This window comes from Python bivittatus, unplaced genomic scaffold, assembly GCF_059951505.1.
Source record: "Python bivittatus isolate LINGU-HERP-01145 unplaced genomic scaffold, Pbiv_v1 ctg000080_np1212, whole genome shotgun sequence".
Classification (NCBI taxonomy): Eukaryota; Metazoa; Chordata; class Lepidosauria; order Squamata; family Pythonidae; genus Python; species Python bivittatus.
Window position 1 is genome coordinate 57,825,813 of NW_028277035.1, and position 24,335 is coordinate 57,850,147.

At 35.2% G+C, this 24,335-nt stretch overlaps 1 protein-coding gene across 1 annotated transcript in view; it reads right to left on the reverse strand.

Annotated features, from left to right (window-relative positions):
* Window positions 1-206: 206 nt before the first annotated feature.
* DCP1A (decapping mRNA 1A) overlaps window positions 207-24,335 on the reverse strand; it is a 32,351-nt gene continuing 8,222 nt past the window's right edge. Inside the window, exons 4-10 of the mRNA XM_007424049.4 lie at window positions 22,081-22,147; window positions 17,124-17,247; window positions 14,624-14,734; window positions 11,995-12,747; window positions 11,439-11,504; window positions 10,512-10,727; window positions 207-4,136 (exon numbers count right to left, since the gene is read on the reverse strand). Coding sequence (XP_007424111.1) covers window positions 4,056-4,136; window positions 10,512-10,727; window positions 11,439-11,504; window positions 11,995-12,747; window positions 14,624-14,734; window positions 17,124-17,247; window positions 22,081-22,147 — 1,418 coding nt within the window. The 3' untranslated portion in view covers window positions 207-4,055. The remainder of the gene's footprint in view (window positions 4,137-10,511; window positions 10,728-11,438; window positions 11,505-11,994; window positions 12,748-14,623; window positions 14,735-17,123; window positions 17,248-22,080; window positions 22,148-24,335) is intronic.

Genomic DNA, 24,335 nt, shown 5'->3' on the forward strand with positions numbered 1-24,335 from the left:
TTTTATCAGATAACGAAAATTAGTACTTTTTAAGTCAAACTCCATAAAAGACACTGGAAATGATACTTAAAATGTGTGTTAAAAGAAAAATCAGCTTCCAGATTGTTACATTTATAAAGCCAACTGATAGAATTTCAATATGTCTCCTGCCTAAGCTTTTTCTCACAAAGTGAACTGATCAAGAAAGTTTCAGGACAGATTGAAACTTTTGTCTTTTTGAGTTTTTATTACAAAAATATATTTGCAAACATACAAAATTTCCACTGAAAATGTTCATTCTTAAACATTTATGCAATAACTTAATATTTGCCAACTTAATATGATGGCACAAATTACATACCCATATATTGAAATGTTAATGATGCATTGTGATGACAATTTAAAAATTGCTTGAAAACCACTAGGCACATTCCAGTCTGCCCTAGGAGCGTCAACATGTCAAGGATTCCAACATGTGTATTTGAACAAGCAGTCCCACCAATAACTGTGCATAGGGTCATAAACAAGTTATATTACACAGTCAAGGAGATTGGGAAGAGAGCGTTATACACACAAGTATTTCTTCCTTAATGGCCCTTAGTGTTTTCTATATGTCCACAGACCTAGGAAACTGAGGTCATATTTTGTTTATTGCAATTCTTCAGGTGTAGGTGCTGCACCACTGGGATACTATTATGCCCAGTGATTTCCCAAATGTTATTAAGATCATAAAGATCTGAAGCTCCTCAAACTCAGTAAGCATGGGAGTGCAAATTGTAGTACTAAACCCACATATTGAATATAATATGGATTTTAAACAGACATGCTATTGGTACAAAAGCAAACTACAAGGGGAAGATTATTGCAATTTTTCCCCACTGAAGGTGAAGATATTGCATCTTAACATTTTTGCAAATATGACAAAAACTGAGGTGAAATATATATATGTATATATATATTGCACACTTTCCTCTTTTTAAGATAAGCTTAAGAGCAACTAAATAGCCAGAAGAGATTGCTAGTTTTTTGTGGGCTTTTTTTTTTTGGTTTTGTGTTATTTGTGCCAAACACCACATGAAATACTTTTACTGAAAGTTCCTTAATAATTATATCCTTGCTAACACAAGGTATTAGTAAGTTCTGGGAATGCAATAGACCCAAGCAAACAAATATAGGAAAAATTAAAATTTAATCAGTTTGAAATATAAGTTCCATTTCAAGACTGAAAATACAAACTGCTTTTCCATGTCACATTGTGCCTTAGGCCTTTGCAGAATATTTAGATGCTGTAAAGTGTGTCACAAATGTATAGTTATTAGGCACAATTTAAAGACAATATCTTTACCTACAAAACAACAATCAGGTCTTCGATAAGCTGCATATTTGAAAGCCACTTTAGACAAATATTAAACTTTTCTAGAAGTTGCATATAGGCAGTGAAAAAATACATGCTTAGATAGTGTATATTCATTTTGGAATATAGTCTAAAATATGAGCTACTTTCAAGAGATACTTTGCCAGGAGAATTAAAATTAATAGCCTAAATTGGTTATTTAAGCATTTGTTACTGATGCATGCAGAGAACAATAAGAGAGGTTATAAAGTGAAACCTGTACTAAAAAATTAGGTAATCAGGCTAAAGCTGTCCAGTGATTCCACACTTTGTAAACATTTGTGATTTTACTCTGCAGTTGAATTTGTCAAAGCAATTCTTAAAAAGCATTTCATTTTGTCACACGACCACAAGCAATAAGAGCACCAGTGTGATAACAATGAAGGCTGCCAACAGTGCTTTGTATTACATCGTACACCCCTGTTCTCCCAGCTTAAGCCTGCTACATATTACAATGTTGTAACACTGATGTGCGTAGGATTCAGTATCAATGCAAAAGTGTCAAAAATCAGTGAACTTTCATTCTACCTTCTAATTAAGGACATTCTCTTTGGAAACAGAATTATTTTGTGATGCTTATATACTTCCTAAAGACTGAGAATTCTAATCTGCCAGGTATTAATTTTTGCACTGCTTTTACAATACAAAATAGTAAATGAGAGTAAAAAGTGTATTGGAACAAACATACCTGGATATATCATTGCTGTTTAATGCAATATTCCCTTTCTCATTAATTCTTGAAGACAGAGGAACTTAACAGTACATTCAATGTCAGAGAACCCTTTTCTATATATCTTTAATATAATACTTGCATTCACTGTTATCATACTTCATATGCTTCATTATTGCCAATCTCACATTTATGGCTGAGTTTTGTTTTCTGCAATAATTTATGACTATATATGTCTTTGTTGTCCATAAAAAAAAAACAGGGTAACAAAATTCAGTTTTAATGGCCTGATAATGTAATCATGTAAATATATATGGAAGAATGCCACACTAAAGCAAACTTTTTGTTGATATACATACATGGGTGTGCTACAACAGATCCAGTGTACAAGCAGAGAGCTCTCTGGTTTTCTATAAAAGTCTACGAAGCCTGAAAAGATGCTTTTGTGTTTCACTATTAAAGCCTGTCAAATATGTGTGTCACTACTCACATATTTCCCTGAATTTTGTACATATAACCAATATAAAATACTATGTTATTAGAAACACTTTCAAAGGCTGAAGAGGTTCTTTCAGAAGGCAGAATTTGCTAAACATAAAAACTTCCACCTAAAATCACTCAAAATCTAAGTATACATATTGATTGGTTAAAAAAAAATCAACACACTGTTTATATCAAAAACACTGATTTGTGATGGAGTCACAATAATCAAAACTTCATTGATGAATTAGAAATATCAACTGGATAATGATGCCATCTTCACTATCGCACTTATACTTTGAGAGTGACCAGTACGATTTACTCCAGAATTTCGTTTACAGGTTCTAGTGAAACAATGGGGCATATATAGTAGGCTATACTTTTTTGCCTGTCCTACCTTTTTAATGGCTTACACAGAAATATACTGTAATATAGGGAGTGAAGACTATGCTCTTCCTCCATTTCAACCATGCTTTGAAAAATAAGCAGTGCAACTTGAATGGCTAAACTGACTACAAAATTACATTTCACAATATAAAACAAAGACATAATTTTAAAAATGCTATCCTTTACATTGCTATTGCTTGAGTAAATTGAGTATATGTTATCACTGAAGTATTGCTAGCTACTATAACATGCCAGAATGAAATAAATAGAAATCACAAAGAGACCAATAGCAGCATATAAAACAGAGATCAGATTCTGACTTATTTTGGGAAGAAGTTTGATCTTTACAGCAGTATATAATGCAAGTTTAGGGGGAGTTCTTAATTTTATACCAAACAATAACTGAACAGCTTCTCTAGAAACACTTCATCCTTTCTACAGGAAAATCTTTACCAAAATTGGCATTTGACCTGGATAGGAAAAAAAAAATGATATTCCACTGAAATAATTTTTAAAAAATGTTCTTTTTAAAAATATATCTCTCTGACAAAACACATTGAATGTATTGTTCAAGGGAAACTTGATAATCAGTTTTTCATATACTTTAGTAAAACTGAATATGTATTCTGCATATAGAGGAGCTAATTTGTGGTGGATATGACCCAGGGGTCATTCAGTTATTATGTTAAGGCTAAAAGCAGAAATGTTATACTGCACATCCATTTTTTTCGCAAAGCCTTAGAGTTATCTTCTTAAGTTCTTCTATGGCTCCTTATATTTGAAGCTGGTTTCACAACTGTTGCTATTCTTCATCTACTTGCCCTGATCATTCAGGGTGTGTTTGGTAAAGAAGAATTAGACCAAATATTTGACACTGCTTAAAACAATAAGAAAAATGTGCTGTTAAACATAAGACCATATTCCCGATACAGAAATAAAATCCTGCTGGTGACTGGTCACAGTGAAACCTACACCACTTCTTAGAACATTATTTATACAATATTTCTAAGGAACAGTATTTCTTGGAGGCTTAAAAAGACTTCAAGAACTCAAAAAAAAAAAAGTCTTTAAAATGTAACAGTTGTACAGGAGAGGCATAATGTTTCTGAAGCAGATAGGTGGTCAGTAGAATTCAATTCACTGCAGTTATAGCTTGATGCTATCAGTATCCTTGGTCAAGACTTGTAAATAGACTTCATGTAGGGTACTAAGAAAATTTGCATCATTCTGAGAGAAAAAAAATAGAATATGATCAGGCCAATGAGATAAATACTTTATAATATCACTTGTAAATAAATACATATTTGCACTGGAGGGTCCAGGAAGCACATTTAATGAAAAAGCTAACCTTGAAAAATCCAGGTGTTCAGGAGTTGAGGAAAGGAACAAGAACAAAGCTTTTACCAGCCATGATAGAAAGCAATGCTGTCAGGACTCCATTTTGGAACAGAAGCACAAGATTCATCCTTGAACTGAGTAGGAAAGCTTGCAAATTCAGCATGGATCACATACATTACTTTAAATGCATCAGTGTTATACTACTCATGAAAGTACAAGAAGTACCAATGTTTGACTAGCACTTGGTCAATAGTTCGTACAACAAATAAACAAAATCTAGCGAGTGAAACTGAAATGAGTTATGAAACAGCAGTGGCTTATGCAAGCACATGCAGAATATTAAATCCAATACATTTGCAGCAGTAAAAGGTTTGCTCAGAGGAATATATTTATTTGTTCAAACGATATCTTTCCTTCCCAGTCACAGAATGATCAATTTAGCTAACATTATACAAAATGCAAAATTCAAAAATAAAACAATATTTATGCATACTCAGAAGAATAGAGTCTATGAGTTCTTTCTTGTTTACTTTCTTGTTCTACTATTAATTATATTTAATGGCAATCTCCTTTGTAACATGAAATGTTAAAAGTTGGGATCTCCAGTTATTAGTCAAGTTTTAAAAGGTGATAATATTTTTCCCTGAAAAATGATATCTGTCCTAAAGGTAAACAGCTTTTACAGAGAGCATGAGTGGGAAAGGTCTATGTAAGGGGTGATTCTAAGTGTGCAAGATATGGTGTGATTTTGGTTAGTAAATTTTCTAAGCTGATGGTTGAAAAAGAAATAACAGAAAGGGAACACTGTTAATTCCTGAATCTATAGTGCTCAGCCAGTGATTCTCTAGAGCTAATGTATAATTGTTTTCAGTATATTGTACACCTGATCAGAAGGCCATAATAGTTAGATCAAAATCAAGGTTTAGATCCATTTTTAGATCTTAATAGCTCATCACCCAAATTATATTCTTGGATGAATGAAATTTTGCAAGATTTAAAGAACATTTGAATTCTGTTAATCCTTCCCAAAATGAAGAGTTTTCTTTTCTTGTGTGTACAGAAATTGTTTTCATTTAGATTATTTCCTGATGTTGTTCAGTATCTAAAATTAAAACAAGCCACATGCATGTTTTTACAATTTCAGTCTGTGCTCCTGTGATATTTATTTGGCAAAATTTTAAACACACATTTTAGAACGTTTCTTTGTTTTAAAGACTTTATTTAGGCAATGGAACAGGAAACTGTAGAGGGACTCAACTATTATTATCTTTTGTATGGGACACTACCAAATTCAAATACTATTCAAGTTTCAGTTATTTCATCTGCTACTTATATAAAGAAGCAACAGTTAATTACATTTAAATACTCAGAGAAAGATTTATCCATCTGAGCAATGCAGATTGCATTGCTATTTGGTCTCTGCTAAATACTTCCAAAATAGAAATTTTACTATATTACTCCAGGCAACAATACTACTATAGAAAGGAGGAGAGAAGTTACTGGCCTTCAGATTCAAACCAAATATCTATTTGGGATACACATGGAATAGCATATACAAATTTTAGATCTATAATCATCAATTTTTTTACAGTACCAAATCATCATCAATTTCCCCCCCCCCCGAACATGTGGTTACCACAGTTATCATAGCACCACATCACTAAACTTAGTCCACCTCTTTTGTTCAAGTAATTGTCACTACAAATAAATTTATCAATCCAGGACTTCAGGCCCTGATGATTTTTCAACAGGCTGGTATATAAAGCATATTGGTGTTTTATTAGGTATATATATTATATACTTCATCTGTATTATATTGATTAACCATTTCAGAAGAGGGAGTGGCTTGATAGTTTTCCAGTAAGTTCATGGTATTCCAGGTTGGGCCATATGAAATTTCTCTTCCAGAAGATTTTCAACAACAACAAAAAAAAAAACAGTTGGACCTCTCCAGAATGGCCAAATTGGCATAGTTCATCCAGAGAACAAATGGAATATTCTAGAACTCCCTAGAATGCTCTTTCTGTAGAGATGGATAATTTTGCACTTACCTAATTTTTAATATATGTATACAGTGAAGCTTTATCAAATACATTCCTATTCTTTAGTTACAGTAACACAAGTATTACCAAGACAGGCCAGGATCCCACTATGAATTCTAATAATTAGAACAATTTTCTTGATAAATATGGATACTAAAATTTTAACAGATATTTTGGATCAGAGATTACAATTTGTACACTGACTACTGTGCATTCACACAGGCTGACCTTTTAAAGGCTACCAGTATTTTGATGATATTCTCTCTAACCTGGTAATCTTTAGATGCACTGAAGATGTTACCTAGACCGGTAACGAAATGTTTGCAAGAAAACAACCAAGCTCAGAGATCCCCCAAGGACTCTGCAATTCAATCCTGAGCTACACATATTCTCTTCTATTGGTAACTCAAAGAATTACAAACCAAAATGGCCAAGAAACCTGAAGAGTAACTGACTAGGGCAGTGTAACTGACAAGACTCTGCTTCCTTTAGATGACCATTCTAAATCATGTAGAAATGAAATAAAACCCCAGTGCCTGCATGTATTTGATTTTACCTTCTTACATTTGGCCCATTTTACATCTGCTCCACATATGTGTTTTGAGTTATAATCCAGACTGGGTTCATTTACACATACACACATTCTTTCATTCTAGTTACTGTACCCTAGAACCACTGAGTTCTGTTACATCCAGAGAAACCATCTATTCACCGTATATTTTTTCTGTACCTGCCAGCTTTACTGCATTATAATTAAGCTTCAACAATAAACATTCCCTCAATTATTCATATTCGTAATTAGCCCTTGTATATCCTAGACTGACAATTCTAAGCCGAAACAGAGAACACAGAAAATACACAGAAAATATTTTGTTTTTTCCATGAGCCTTGATTGTCAAAAAGAGTAGGGTTTTGATGAACAAAAAAAGGTACACAACACATAAAACAAGCAGTCTAAATCTCAAAGCAATGCAAAGTACATCCTCAAAACAACTGACAGGAATCTGAAAATATTCCTCTTATTACAATGTAAATTGCTGACAGTTCAGCCTGTGTTCACAGAATCTTTCTCCCTTCAAAGTCAGCAAGTTTGTTTCACTAGTGGTACTGAAGAAAAAAAGAAACAGCAGGCTGTAAACAAAGCAAACTACAGACCACAACATTGATTATATGAGCTAATATGGGATCATTTCAATCTTATTACTAGAGTACTGTATTTCTGTGGCTTGCTATTTTTAAATCTGTATGCAAAGTTTATCAATATCAGTGCAAAAAAAAAAAACTAGAATGTATTAATGTAGCACAATACTTTGGTATCTTTGTTTATGACAAAATTGACAAAACAATTCTGGATCATCTGGACCCCTCCCAGTTGGGTTTCAGGCTAGGTATGGGCCTTAAACAAATCATTCTTGTTTGAGTATCATCAGCTCATCCACTTTGATAATGCCACAATTTCTATTCCCCCAATTCCCCCAATAAAAGGAGTTGGAAGATGATCCATCACTGTTTTCAAAACCTGCTGACCTAGAAACACAGAATAAGAATCACACAATATTATTTAATAAATGCTCTGCTTGCAGCTCCTGCAGTATTAAAAATCTCTTGAATCCAAGCTGATACAAAAAAATTTTAAACTTAAAAAATGGCTTGAATTCCCCTATCTACATGACTACTTTTTTGTATGAATTCGGTCACATGCTCAAAAAATCCCAGCCATTCCTATGAAGAAAAGGGGTTGCTTCCTCTTCCCTTGAAAGACCTGAAGCCCAGGAGACATGAGATGGAAGTTTCTGCAAATGAGAAAATGCATCACCCAAAAGCTTCACAGAGCTGCTGCATCTTAGAAAAGGACAGCTTTACTACAGTGTCAGTGATACCACAAATCAACTTTGTAGACTGGTTCTGCTACACATCAACAATAATGTCCTGGGATTATATAAATCCAGACCTACTTTTGAACTGGAGCAGAATTCTAGAGTAGAAGTACCCATTCATTTGTGGCTAAAATTGGTTTATTATCAACTAATTTCCATCACTGATTGTATCATTAGACACTCCAAAAGATAATGGCCAATGCATAGTTCAGGGTACTCAAAGACCTGCTCAATATATGGTATATAAATCAGTACTTTCCTTAGAAAGAAATGTTGTTGCTTATCCAAACTAACAATAACCACTTCATGGTGCACTACAGCATTAAAGATACGTGGAACTGTTTGCATGGTGGGAAAGCTGCAGATGGAATGCACTGCCTAGATACCTTAGAAGATCAAGGCTGGGCATAAACAGATTCAGATCTATTGGAAGACTACAAAGATAATACAGTAACAAAGACTGGGTGTGCTACACATCAACAATAATGACACAAGGAAACATAGTTGTGAAATGGTGGAAGCCAAAGTAAGGTTGTGAGATAGATGGCCTATACTTCAATCTCCTAAGCAGCTTTCCCTAAAATGCTAGCTGGTTCAACTAGATAAGCAAGACTGAGAAATCTCAGTGCATGCTTGAAACAATGGTGTAACAAGGATAGGCAATCTTTACAAAGCATTAGGACCAGGTCACTACCAAAGGAGCAGGCCCGATTTGAACCAGAATGGAAACAAAATGCTGGTATACAATAGGAAAGGACACAATGGGACCAGGGCTGCTCTAAATTTTAAAGAAAGCACAGTACCACATTAAAAATCTCAAAAGGAGCAGAGTCATCTATGCAATCATTGTAGCTGACAATATCAGGACCCCAAGCTGATTTTGAATAGTTCATGTTAAAATGAAATCTGAGAAACATTCAACTGCCCTCATATGGGTTTGTTAAATACATGTTCCATTGTCATGAAAAAGGTAAAATGTTTTAGATACTTTAGATACAAGTTACAACAACTTGACTTAGACTACTTGGTCCTGAAATCAACTAGAGGAGATATGTCTAATACTTAAATTGTAAGGGATGTCCAGTCTCAAGACTGAAATGAAAGCACTGTTGAACTGATTGGGAAGTAGTGACCACATTGCCTTCAAATTTAATTTATATGCAAATGAAAAATTTCCAACAAACACAGAAAATTAACACAAATTATTAAGGATATAACATATAACATATGTTAACATATAACAAAATGAGGGATATGACAGACTTGTACAAAATTACAAAAGGTGAGGAGAAAACATGGATTAACTTTTCTCATCTCATGTGTAGTCCTCGACTTACGACCCTTCATTTGCCAACTTTCCGAAGTTATTACAGCACTGAAAATAGTGACTTACGACCAGTCTTTGCACTTACGACTGTTGCAGCATCCCCGTGGTCATGTGATCAAAATTTGGGCGCTTGGCAACTGGCATGTATTTATGACAGCTGCCGTGTCCCAGGTCACGTGATTGTCATTTATGACCTTCCTAGCCAGCTTCTGACAAGCAAAGTCAGTGAGGAACCTCATGATTCACTTAATGACCATATGATTTGCTTAATAACCACATGATCTGCTTAACGACTGTGTGAAAAAAGGTCATAACATCAGGTGTGGTCATGTGATGCCTCACTTAACAACTGCAGCACTTAACAACAAATTTTCTGGTCCCTATTGTAGTTGTAAGTCAAGGGCTACCTGTAATCAGTGAATACGGGGCCAAAGAAATAGAATGATAAAAGATTAAGAACAGATAAAAATAACTTATTTCAATAGTGTACATTTAATTCAGAATTTGATTCAGTGGTCATTGCCAGTCTGGCTTTAAAAGAAAATAAGACACATCAGAGATAAGCTATCATTAGCTACCGCTCATGAAAACAATATATTATCTCTATAATTGTAGGTAATGTACATTTTAATACTGTTTACTAGAAAACAAAAAATAGAGTGGTTCACTACTTTGGGCCAAAATGCTGCCTAGGTCTGATCCAGCAAGAATCATATGTATTTATGCACTTTTCTTTATGATACTAATATTTTTAGTACTGAAAATAACCTTATTCATTTCTCAGTCGAAGCTTATATTTTAAAGTAATTTCCAGACAGTGTATTAACATATTAATAATTTATGATGGTTGCCTGCTTCCAAAAGCAAGTCACTTTCCCTGCCCCATGGACTTCCAGAAGTCCAGAATCTACCCCTCTGGGAGTCAAGGGAAACCACCTCTTCCTACTTCTATTTATGGAAGCAGCTCCATCAACAATGGATTCTGTGTACTGCTGTTATCTTATGATAGTAACTGTACCTTTATTAAATGTATCAAAGTTTGCTGAAGCTGAGATCTACTGAGTACTGTTGGAGGTAATGTCTGAACATCTGCACCAAGTGTAAGAGGAGAAGATGAGCCAACTTTGTTTTCAATTTCAGAGGATTTCATAGTGGACTGTTCAAAAACACTAGGTGAAAGAAGGACAGAAGGTGCAATTGTAGTTGCAGTTGTAGCAAACTGTGTAGAAGCAACCTAAAAAAGAAAACAATTTCAACAATGTTTATTTATTGTTTCAAAGAACATTGCATAAATCCAGTTCCTATAACGTCAAGTCCATTACTTCCATTATTATCAGAACAGAAAGAGGTTGCAGAGATTCCCAATTAAAATGAGAAATGTCAAGTGACTGGTCTGAAAGTACAATCAAAGATTGCATCAAGATTAAAAGAACCTCTTTGAGGAAATAATTAAATAATGACTCCCAAATTATTCAAAGTTTATTCTTATATATTGGATGCTTTAGTTTAAAGACCATTATGTTGCCATTTATAATAAGAATGTGTTATATTTTCTTGGGTTCATTGTAAAAAAAAAAAAAGGACTCAGTCTTATAAACAAATAAAAGGCTATTAAGATATGCTCAGGCAATGATAGAAAGTGTTAAGGTAGAAAAATTTTTGAATATAGCTAGCTGCAATAATTTTTATGAGCTGCAAATGATTCTAGCAAGATATGAAACTCTCTCCAGGATAAGTGTATTACTGTTCTAATAAAATATATTAAAGTTATAACAACATAAACATCTTTGATGGAATCAGATATTCTTTAGAACACAAAAATCCAAGCTGACAAATAAGTTTGTTTTGTATGCTGCAGCTTCAACTGATTAGTTAATTAAGAGAGGATGAATGGGGGAGTTTTTCCATGAAGACAATGTTGCAATGCATGGTTTTTAATACATACTTGGCTTGCTTTTGACAAAACTTTAGGATTTGGAAATGTTTCAGGCTCCTTATTTTGCTGTGTAACCTACAAATTTAAAATGAAAATAAGGCATTTTATGTACAATTTCTTCCCTGCAAAAACAGTAGTATTCCGAAATCCCCCCCATATATTGTTGATATATTTATATATCATATATCATATATTTATATTTATATATTTATATATTTATATATTATATATATTTATCTCAGAGACAGAGATAGAGCACAACTTGCTATTCTATCCAAATCACAGACACTGATATTGTTATATTATCAATAACATAGTATATGTCTTTATAATCATGTTTTTCTGACTGAATCAGAATCACGTTCAATGAGAATTTCCAAAGCCCAACTCAAAAGTTATGTAACTCTATAGCTTAGAACAACATGTTAATTAATTGAACTTGTGGCTGACATAAAAGGTCAAGAGAAGTGCACCACTCATCCAGAATGAAGAAATTATGATGGCATTTTCAGCAATGACCTACAGATTATTTCACAAGAAGTCTGTTCGCCTACAAATAACCTACCTGATAGGGATGAATGACTTTACCAGTCAAAGCCTGTTGCTTGATGTGGGATTCCTTGAAACAGTCTGGTGTTGCCAGCTGGCTAACAGCAGAAGCAGCATTTGGTGCTATTGGGGGTTTATTAAGAGATTGCTGCATTTGGTCATGTTGTGGTGTCAACCTGAGTTTTTGAAGAAGATCTACATTGGGAAGTGATGTGTTTGAAGCATCTCCTGTACTTGACAAATTCACTGATGTTAGGAACTGGTTTTGACCAGAACTCACGTTTTGTGTACCATGGTTCATATCACACAATGGCTGATTCGCAACTGAAGGTATTTGCTTGGCAGTCTGCTGCATAACTTGTATTACATTATTGTTTGCATTGATACTCTGCAGCATTGGACCGCAAGGTGCTTCTGTTGCCAAGGTTGAATTAAGGATAGGACTTAAATGCACATTATAATTTGAAGCTTTATTTACTTCAGGTTGTAAAACTGAAGGTGCTGAAGTTAGTACGGATGGTACACATTCCTGTGGTAATAAAGTCAAAGAGTTATTTTTGAGGCTTGGAGCATCCAGCTTCCCCAAAGGCTGATGGATCACTGTTGATTGTTCAAATGAAAAGGGTAAAAGTAAATTGTGTTCTCTGCATGAGGTATTAGTTTTCTCTATCTTCTCTGGATTGGAAATGGGAGCTGCGGAGTGTTCCTTTGGTAATGAAGTTCCAAATAATTCTTCCACCGTTAGATGTTTAGGGATAGACTGACATGACTAGGAAAAAAAAGTTTAGAAGCTTAGTTTAATATAGCATGCAGACACCCACTTTTCCTTCCCTCCTTGTATACAAATGAATGCTAAAGTGCTACTTTTAAAAAAAAGTTTGTTTCAGAGCCATCTAGTACTGCAAAAGTATTATTGTATTTACACAAAGCACATTTTCCCAATATGATGGAGTCCTATTTCGCTAACAGTCAATTCTTGGATTCTAGTGGTCTGTCTATCTATCTATCTCACACACAAATGTACACATACATACAGTATACCCACAAATACACACACAATCCAAAAACTAATTGTGCAAGTACAGTGGTACCTCAGGATACGAACTTAATGCGTTCCGTGACTCTGGGCTTATCCCGAGTTGGTCGTAACCCGACGCAAATTTCCCCATAGGGTTCAATGTAAATCCGGTTAATCCGTTCCGCCCTTCAAATTTGGTCGCACCCCGAAGCAAATTTTCCCATAAGGTTCAATGTAGTTACCATTAATCTGTTCTGGTGTCCGCGGACCACGCGTCAGGGGCGGGAGAACAGCCGGGCGCGGCGCAGCATGGCAGAACGGCCGGGTGCGGGGCGGCGCGGCGGGAGAATAGCTGGGCGCCGCACGGCGGGAGAATGGTCGCGGAACACGTGTCGGGGGCAGAAAAATGGCCGCGGACCACATGTCAGGGCGGAAAAATGACCATACCCCGAGGCGGAGTTCGCACATCGAGGTAAATTTTTGCGGCCAGAGCTGGTCGTAACCCGAAAAGTTCGTTAGTAGAGGCGTTCGTATCCCGAGGTACCGCTGTACATATATTTATGTAGTTATATACATACAATATCCCAAAATCCATTACTTATTATTATGACTTATAATTCCAAAATACACACAATATGTATTAAAGAAAAATACAGGCAAAAAGCTGTATATTGGGGAAACTATTATAAAAATGCATAATATTGGGAAACCTGTTTGCCAAAAGCTCATCACTAGAAAAAGAACGCAGTATAATGCCTACTTTAAAAAAATAAATAGGAAAATGTGCATAATTTCTTGTTCAGACTTTTTTTACTTCAGTTGTACAGAAACAGGCCATAGCATCAGTAAAGTAAACCAAAATGGACCATCATTAGTACAAATAGCACAAATCAGCCCTGAAGCCTATTTCTAGTAGATTCTCCAAGATTAACTTGGATACCAATTTTTTCTCCATCAATAGAACTACTAGAAAGCAACATTTATAAAATAATCCTGGAAGACTGATTTATTATAACCTGCAACACAATTTTATTTATTATTTATTAATCAGTAATTAATCTCTGTTGCCGGTTTTTGGCCAAGGCTCTAGTTTAATTATTAAGCCATATTATATTAGTGTTATTATGACAATCTGATTACTATTATGATTATGACCCAGTAATTCCTTTCATTTTTTTACACTGCCTACAGTCTGTTTGGATTGAGGTGGTAGATAAGCCAAACAAACAAACAAACAAACAAACATGATTGTGCAGCACTTCAGATTTGAGTTGGGCTTGAAGTGGGCATGTGTGTACACATAACATCTGCCAGCAACTCCTTGAACCTTGAATTCTCTGATCATGCTGGAGCTGTGGAGGGCAGCCATGCAATCCCAGGAAAAGGTAGTTGCTACATGAGCATCCACACATGCTTGAAAGGACCTTTTCCCTTAAAATTGGAAACCATAATACATTAGATTATCTCGAAAATGTACTATCTGATATTCTGCAGGTGTAAATCAGTTCTTCTTTCAATATATAGATGATGTGCACGTTTAGAATGAAGATAAAAGTATTATTTCCAATTAAAATAGCATTTTATAAAGATAAAAAGGTGGATCTCTTAGGATCTAACTTTAACATACATGATCTTGGACTTGTAACACTGGTGATTCATATTCCGATGTCTCTGTATTTTCAGTCTTCATAAGAATTCTACTTTCTTGTGTCCCCAAAATTAAGCCACTCTTCTGATTCTAAAAAAATTAAAAGGGAAGGGTTTTTTTAAAAAATTCCAGTTTGGACTGAATGAGATAATTATGATTTATGTAACACCTTTAGCAGATCTCAGCAAGCTTTCTGCCTTGCTTTCTCTTTTTCCCTTTCCCCACTCATACTTTTAATAAATGGCCAGCTATACAATTATATGGCATCCTACATGGTACTATGATTTGATGCTACTACTCATGTTAGAAAACACATTAATATTATCATAAATATATACCATATGAACAGTTGAGTACCTAGGATCAGTGTACAGTGAAGTCTTGCACACAAGAACAACAACATAAAAGATTTGAGACTTCATTCCTTTCTGTCACTATATAATCCTATACAATTTGGCATTGACTGAATTTTCATAGAATCACAGAACCATTGGGTTGGAAGGCACCTTGGAGGTCTTTAAGTCCATTCTCCCGCCCAGTGCAGAAATCCTGTTACCATCCTGGACAAATAGTTGTCTAAACTTTAAAAAAAAAAAAAACTTTCAGTGATAGAGCACCCACAACTTCAGGAGGGAGGCTGTTCCACTGCTTAATAGCTCTCAGGAAATTCCTTCTAATTTCAGCTTTGGATCTCTCACAATAAAGCTTCCAACTGTTGGTTCTTGTCTTACCTTCAGGCGCTCTGAAGAATAAATCCACACCCTCTTCCCTATGACATCCCTTCATGTATTTTAGTCTATTATCATGTCTCCCCCTAGGCTTCTCTTTTTTAGGTTAAACATACTTATCTCTTTTAACTGCTCTTTGTAGGATTTAGCCCGTTACTTCCTTTGTCACTCTTCTCTGTGCTCTTTCCAGTTCCTAAGCTAGTACAATAGCTTAAACAATATTAACTTTTTCTGGTTTCTATTTATACTTCCCCAAATGGAGGACTTGGAAACACCTGCTTACTTCTTTTTCCCAGCAAGCTTTTGGATAGTCCTACCACAATGTCATGGTTATTTGTATCCAAATGATACAATTTGCATATCTGAAGGCTCCCTATTGCTTAAAATGTAGCCTTATACAAATATACAGATACAACTTCAAGACTCATCCATTTTTCCCTTCTTATATCTCTTTTTTCCTTAACAATCTTGCCTGATGAAAAATTCTTTAAACTAAGAAAATTATGGTAATTTTGTAAAACTTAATAAAGATCCTGCCACTATGGATTCTGGGTGTTATTCTCCCAGTTGTTGTTAACTGTTGTTAGAGGTCCATAACTCCTTGACAGAATTCACACATCACATGGTTTAACCATGGTAAGATGAACACTATAAGTGGCTGGTTGCACACAACACGCTCATACAAAATATGAATTAACTAGGTTGTGTCTTATCACAATGCATCAAAAAAATCACTGCATTTCCCAATGTTTAATGAAAGCTTTTATGTGAGTTTTCAAAAACAAAATAAAAAATCAATTCCAACTACAGAACTACTCTAAACTTAAGCGAGAAGAAAACTGTTTCCAAAAATACATGCCATGGTGGGTGAAAAACCATTATAAAATTACTCCAGCACGTGCCCGACATGTTTCTACGCATTAAACATTAAAAACAAATGAATTAACTTCATGGCTCAAATGATCTGCAAAATTAAAACATTTATTTCAAAAAAACTGAATTGACAAAATTTGCAATCAGAGAAAAACTTCATTATTTACATCACTTTATAAAGATAGCCTAGATATAAACATGAAAAATGAACAACAAATGCAAGGAAGTGAAGCCCATTACAGTGGTTAAGTTTACCAGCAAATGGGACTGTACTATATCATTTCCATTTTTATGAGCTACCTATATATCCAACATAGCTGGCCATTAAATGAGGACCTATGGATTGGATATTTCTTGTCTGTGGGTTTTTTGTGCTGGTGGGGGTGTAGCTGCCATTCATTTTTAGAACCTAGATAATAGTAGCTCTGTGCTACACATGCAATGCTGGAAAAGGCTTAGGGAAATGTAGACACCTTTATATTATTGTGATGAACAAGAAGTTACAAAAGGATTTAAATCAATTACTGAATATGTATTTCACCCATAAATAGCATAATAATGTAGAAGTCTGTAAAAAAAAAAAAAATCCAGAGAGCATGAAGTACTAGTAGGGTCTACTGAAATATTGAGATTTCTGTCTACTTCTATTTGCAGTGCAAACAAGTTTCTAAAGAAGAATAAACTCTGAGTAATAGCAAATAAAACTTCCAGTAGCATTTATCTCAATTTCTAGAAAATCAAGAGAATTAACATACCAAGAAGCAGATAAAGAGAATAAGTATTTAACATATTTGTGGGTAATTATTTCCCTTTAAAATACATAGAAATCCTAAAATTAGAACCTGGTCTTAGAATTCTAACATGCACAATTTCCTTACCCGTTCATATTCAACCTTTGCTTTACTAAGCAACTCTAGGATATCTGTACAACCATTAACCCGGCTGACGTTTTTTCTATCCTGTAATTGTTGCTGGGATCTCTGAGTTTCTTCCTGTACCACCCTATCATAAAAGAGAAGAAAAGACTACTTATATTTAGAATATATTGTAACAACATATACCATTCTTGGATTTTAATGAGAGGCAGAGCAGACACACCATACAAATAAGAACCAACAAGATTACAATGTAACAGAGAATACAGATTAATCACTATAAAGTATACATTGTTGCTGGGAGAGGAGGGGGGAGTCCCCTTTCTGAGATATGCCCAGCTGGGTTCTGGATGTGGCACAAGCCAAGCCCCAGCGTAGGGGTGGTGGGGTGGCGGTGGTCAACTGAGACTCATGGGAGGCATCCAGGGGTGCTGCTTTTCAGATTGCCAGATGCAAGATCCTATTTGTTAAGTTAGGCTCTAAGAGGGATCAGTTGGGACTGTTGCTATTGTACCAGCCTCCCTGCTACATAGCAACCTTCCTGCCTGAGTTTCTTGACTCCATGGCCAGGTTGGCAGTGAAGTTCCCCAGGCTTATGGTCTTGGGAGACTTCAACTTGCCTTCCCTGGGGTTGGGATTGGAGGTAGCTTGGGAGTTCATGGCCACCATGACAGCCATGGCCTGCCCCAAGTCATCCAGGGCCCAACACATAATAGTGGTCATACACCTGTCCTGGTTTTTCTGTCGGAGCAGTGGCAGGGTGTTCTGAAATTGGGGGAGATACTGGTGTATCCCCTGTCATGGTCAGATTGCTCCCTGGTTAGCCTCCAGTTCTCTGGCCCCAACCCCCTCTGCAGGAAGGCTGGTCTATTACATTGGCCTGCCCCAGACAACCGATGGACCCAGTTGGGTTTTAGAGAGAGCTTGTTCCAGAAAGTCTGCTACATGGTCTCGCCAAAGCCTTGGTAGCTGCCTGGAATGGGAGAGCAGCTGCAGCTTTGGACCAGTGGCCTGATTCATAATACTAAGCCATAAGTCACTGTGTACAAAATTTAACTGCTTGTTTCATACACTGCACTAGAAACTTCATGAATGAACCTTCTTCACAATTTCTTTACTGGGGACTTTCCAATCATTTGTGTTTGTTACTTCCATTACAACTTAACTGACTATATTATTATATTACCTTTGTTTTAAAAATCTATAAACCACTTTGACAATGCATTTGCACAGAAATATAAGCAATGTTTTAGAATAAAATAAAAAGAAATGCAAAGTTTAACCTTCAGTTATCTCATTGCTTCAGAACATTTCTACTTACTTAAAACAAATTGGCTCAAACAATTTGTAATTAAATATATATAGTAGGTGTTAGGATATTAGACTAGGACTGGGGAGACCCATGTTCAAGTCCACTTTCAATCATGGCAACTCACTGATAATTTGGGCCAGAGAGTCTCTCTCAGTCCAACCCATCTCACAGAGATGTTGCTATGGGGATTAAATGAAGTGAGATCCCCAGGTAAATTGTAATAGGGGAAAGGCAAGATATAAATCAAATTAGTATAACATAATAACAGTCATGAAGCAGGTATCTATTTTTCAAAGAAAACAATGGTACAGATTTTAGTCTTAAAAACGAAGCCAAGAAAGGACACTGCCAATCATTTTGGGCACATTTGAAATGGTGAGAATATGTAATAATATATGAAATAATATTAAAATAATAAGAACAACAAGTAATAAAGGTAAAAATATTTTGCACTCTCACAAAATGGCTGCGATGGTAGAGGGCTTGCCTATTACTGTCATGATGAGGATGCTTCCTGCCACACCCTCTAGTCTCAGCAACTATCTCTACTATATCAATATGTCTTTGTCTTTTTTGGAGCAGTGGGCAAAGCAAACAAAGCACTAGGCTGCATTTTCCAAGGATGTCTGCGGGCCTCTGTGGACTCCAGAGACGTCGTTTAACTAAAAGTGACACTAAATGTGGGAGCACTGATGTCTGTAAGACCCACATTGGCTACCCCTAGTTTAAAACAATATTTGAGTACATCCATCTTCTGAAACTTAAATTTACATTAGCTAAATTTAATGTAGCTAATTACTTAACATATTTTCCAATATAGCCACTAAACTGCCATCAGGGGATGCAAACAGATATTAAATTGCATAAAGCTTCTAATTTATACCACTCAGATTTAATCTGGATTAGACCATTACATAAATCCACTACAACTTTAGATTAGTATAACATTATATCACTGTAGGTATTGTATATCATTAGATCAGTATAGTATCTCCAACACTGAAACTATGATTAAAGGATTGAAATACAGTCATGGGAATACACGTGTAAGTGTATTTTCACCAATTCCCCATACCAAATCCACCAATTACTAGTAGGGATGTTATTATCTAAACCAAAGAGGGCATAACATCAAACAACTGCAAAAAGGGCAGGCACTTTGATAAAATCACTGTGAATAACTATTCCAGGTCTCAAAGTAATATTTTATTGGGGTTATATTATTGTCCTCCTGAATAAAGCTAAGGGTGATCTTGAGGTAGAGAATCAGGGAAGAATCCAAAAGGTTCTTCAATCAGGGTGACAGATAACAAGATTGCTACCTTATTTACCTCCTCCATATTTACAGACTTCTGTTTACAACAAAAACAGAAACTGTGTATCCTATAGGACTGTGTTCTAGAACTTGCTATTGGAAATAAAGAGAGGGAAGTGATCTGAATTTAAATCTTTAGTATAAGGAAATCAGTGTAAACTGCATATGTAGTTGAACTCGCTGGAAGCAATGATAATGATTCTATCTACTTAATTTATGTTCAGATGGAAAAAAGCTATGGAACTTTAATAGTGTCATATTTGATTTCAAAAGAGAACACTTCTAAAAAAATCAAAGGACTTGTGAAAAGGAATCTAAAAGAGAAAACCAAGTGGATTAACTTTCTCCACTGCAAATCTAAAATAAAAGGTCAGGTACAATATATAGTGCAAAGGTAACATGCTACCCAAGATGTCACCAGCACTGCTAACAAGAATAAAGGAAGCTATTAAGAAACATTTCTTAAGTTACAAATAAAAGAAAAAAATCACATGAAGATCCTTTATGTGCTGTTCTAGCTATCTATCTATGTGGTCACTAAGAGTTAACACTGACTTGATGGCACGTAATCAATCAATTGCAGGGCAGTTCAAGATACATTGGTGAAAAGCAGTTAAAACTGACATAAAGACAAATCCTTCTGGAAAAAAATCAATATGGCTTCTGCAATAAGTCCAACCTCGCTAACCTTTTAGACATCTCTGAAAATCTCAACATGCATAGTGATAAGGTACAATCAGGTAACTTGTTTTCAAAAGGCCTTTGGCAAATTCCTTCACCAAAAACTTATCAGCATTTTTTTTTCTAGGTAAAGAACAGTGTAAGAATAAACTGACAGTTCTCAAAATGGAAGAAAACATACAAGGATTTACACTGGGTTTTAAGTTCTTTATAAATATCTGGACTTGGGGATGAACATGCCACCAAATTATTTAGGATGGTAAAAATACAAAAGAGAGCAAAACCTTTTAATATGGTCTCATAAAACTGAGCAGGCATTAAAATGATGAATTGTTTAATGTAATAAATACAAGATGTCCTTATATCCCACTAATTTTGGATTGCAGTGGGATATAAATGGAATAGAATATACTGGACAGGAATCTCAGCTCATAATGTCTCTCTACAAAAACAGATTGTGATGGATAGCTTGATAAAAATACTTGAGGTTATTTTGAAAAAGGCAAACTCCATCTTGGAGATTATAGATAAACCCAGAATACAATAACAAATAGAATAATGTGGGATGGAAATGGCTACCAAGTATACAGGCATATAACTACAGGCTTAAGTTATTCACATTACAAGCAAGAAAAGAGTTAACTGGATCTAAATAACAACAACAACAACAACAACTTGGAAATGCTTGAACAGGCACACAAAGATCAACTCACTATTTTACTATAAACTTATTGCAAAAGTTGTAGCAAGGCAGAAAAGTGGAGGAGAAACTGACAGCAATGGTTGTTTAAATGCTTTTTGATGTGAAAGAAATTGGCATTTCTGAAGAAATACTTCTTAAGTTCACACATTAAAAAAAAAATCACAAGAACCTTCATGTGCTGAGTGTCTGAACGTTTCCTGAGAATTCAAAGCCTTGTGACAATGCAGAAAAGTGCACCTTTGAGGAATGTTTACATCTGGTGTTATTAAGAGTAAGATATTTGAAGTTGTGCATGCAATGAAGATTGACTGATGACTACAATTTATAAGCCACAATTTATATTTTCAGAGACTATGAGAGGCTTACAGTACAAATATATGAAGATTAAAAACAAAAATCAATATAATTATAAACAGTCAATCCAACATGTTACCATTCAGGGTAGCATGACTTTACTCATACACCAAATGCCTTTCTGAACAGCCATGTTTATACACCTCTCCAGATCAGTAGAAAGAAGGGAGCTGTCTTGATATCTAGGGGTAAACTGTTCCAAAGGATGAACAGTAGAAAAGGCAAGATGTAACATAGATAAAAGGATTTTTTTTTCACATAACACATAGCTATATTAAGAAATTTCCACAGAATTAAAAGGGAATTAAACAAAGTTATGGTGATTAAAGTTATCAGTGCTACCTCTCATTGTGATTATAAATTATCTCCAGAAGCCCAAATCTGCTGGTATTAATTCCAAATGAGGAGTACAGAATTACAATCTGAATATTTCTTCCAAATATAAAATTAAGTCATAATGTATTTTTAGAAGGTAGGTGACAACAAAAGAATCATGATTTTGCAGTGAGATGCTATAAAGCTAAAAATAATACAAACAATGTTTGTTTATTCATTCATTCATTCAATTTATATATTTAAAAAATTAAGTACTTACTTAGACATGAGTTTTGCTATTCGATGACAGTCATTCTTATCATAGAACCAAATACTATAAATTAACACTAGAAGATATTAAAAAAAGGATCTGGTTATTTTTTTTAAAAAATCAACTATTACAGCAGACATCTAAATATAAAAGTAAAGCAGCAGAATTATCAGACTGCAATCTACTTATTCAAACTTTCCCAGAAAAGTTCTGACACTGTTTGGATAATTCCTAAAGTATTTTAAGTTCAAGGCAGGTCATTCTGAGCACAAAAAAAAAAAAATGCTTATGGAAAGGCCAGAACAGTGTTGGAACACTTCTGGTAAAGCTGGAACAGCTGTTTCAAGCTCAGAACAGAGCATTTCAAATGCAAAACGTTTCACATTCAAAATGCTTACACACCACTTTTAACAACCTATTATGACCAAGGAAAAGCCTTATTCTTGAATTACAAAAAAGTCTTAAAGACTTTGTTATCTCCAAATATGACAAGTTAATTTGTAGTAACCCAGAAGAAATAAACACCTGAACTGGTACAGAATCTAAAATGTTGTGCTGTAAATAAACTTATGTATGTAACCATAATTATAAAACATTTGCATTGCTGTCTAGAAGCCAATTAACAATTTAAATGAGACTAGGGCTGTAGTCCTTCCCACGCTTATCTGGGAGTAACTTTCAGGGAGTTTAATGGGACTTACTTCTAGGTAAACATATATAATAGTACTAAAATGAACTCTCATTTAACATGATTAATATCATGAATTCAAAAAAGCAGTTTTCCTAAAAATTAAATTTAAAAATTTAAAAACTGTCATTCTACCTCTTGTCAAATAATAAAAAGAGAAAAAGATGAGACATTAAGAAGGCATAACTGTTGGAGGAAGAGGGGTAAAAAACAAAAACAAAATGCAGGGACTCAAGGAAAAGGACGAATGAAACAAAGGGCAGGAGAAAATCGCTTGCAAAAGGCAGGTGATTCATGTGGTGGCCAAACCAAATATATTACTAAAATAACTGAAGTACAGCCACTAAGTAAATCAAGGCTTGCCAGATATGACAATATAGTTATCACACTCCAATTTCTGGGTCATAGCCCTAGTTTCCATTCTCTTTTTAGAGGAGACAAGTTCTCCCACTGAAGCATGAGCTATACTTCCAACTAAGTGTACAAAAAACTATACGTAATTTAGTAGTCGGGTTCTCCAGGCTTTGGTACCGGAGAACCAGACTACTGGTCTGATTACCATGGTACTGATCAGGGTTCCCGCAGACAGTTCCCCCTGCATCCCAGTGACACTTCCTCGGTGCAATGGTTCAGAAGTGGGGATTGCCATGCAGTATTTGTAGCTGGTATAAGAGCTGCATAAGTTCCTGTGGAGTTCTTTGGAAATCCTGCAAGTCGTGGTATTGGCAAGTGCAACAATAGGATACAGAAGGTTGTCTTTATGTATTTGAAGGCATCTGTAAAACTTAGCTAAACTGGGATTTCTGGATCTCATTCTGTGTGGTTCTTGGGAGGCAGCTATTTGTTTTTCTGTGTAGTTTTGTGATGGGGTTATTTAAAATTTCTTGGTACATGCTGCTATCTCCAAGTAATGTTTTTACTTTGTGGATGCAGTCTTCATAACTATGATTCTTCCTTTATCTGATGGCAGGATCACAATGCTAGGTCTGCTTTTAATTTCTTCATGGCTATCTTTTCCCGCTTGCTGTTTTGGGTGAGTAATTTAGATCATTTGGGGGATGATGCTTAATCCGATGCCTTGTTGTATTTCCTGTGAAAACCCTAAGCTTTCTGAACTCTGCAAGAAAGTATGGGTTGTCTGCAGTTTCAGATCTGAAACTGAGTCCTTTTCATAAAGGTTGGTCTTGGGTTTTCTCTTGGAGAGATTTACAGTTTTGCCCTTTGTAGTTTCATTCTCCCAAGTCTGGAGTCTAATAAATTTCACTTTCAAGCTAGTTCTCCATGCAGTTACTGCTCTGCTGGCCGTGTGATTAATGATTCAAGAGTTTCTGAATTGGGTTTGCTACTGGATTTATGGAGGACAAGTTTGCGGGAGCTAATGTTCATATTACATTTTTGTAACTGGTTGTGGGTATCTGTGATGGAGCAGGTAATCTTTTAGCCATTTTTACTGCATTCCAAACAGTTCTGCTGTTAACTGGAGGTTTGTTTTCAACACTGTTAAGTCAAATGTTTTTACTGTGACATTCATGCAGGAAAAAAAAGGTTATTTTGTGGTTTTTGTCTTTTGGCAAGA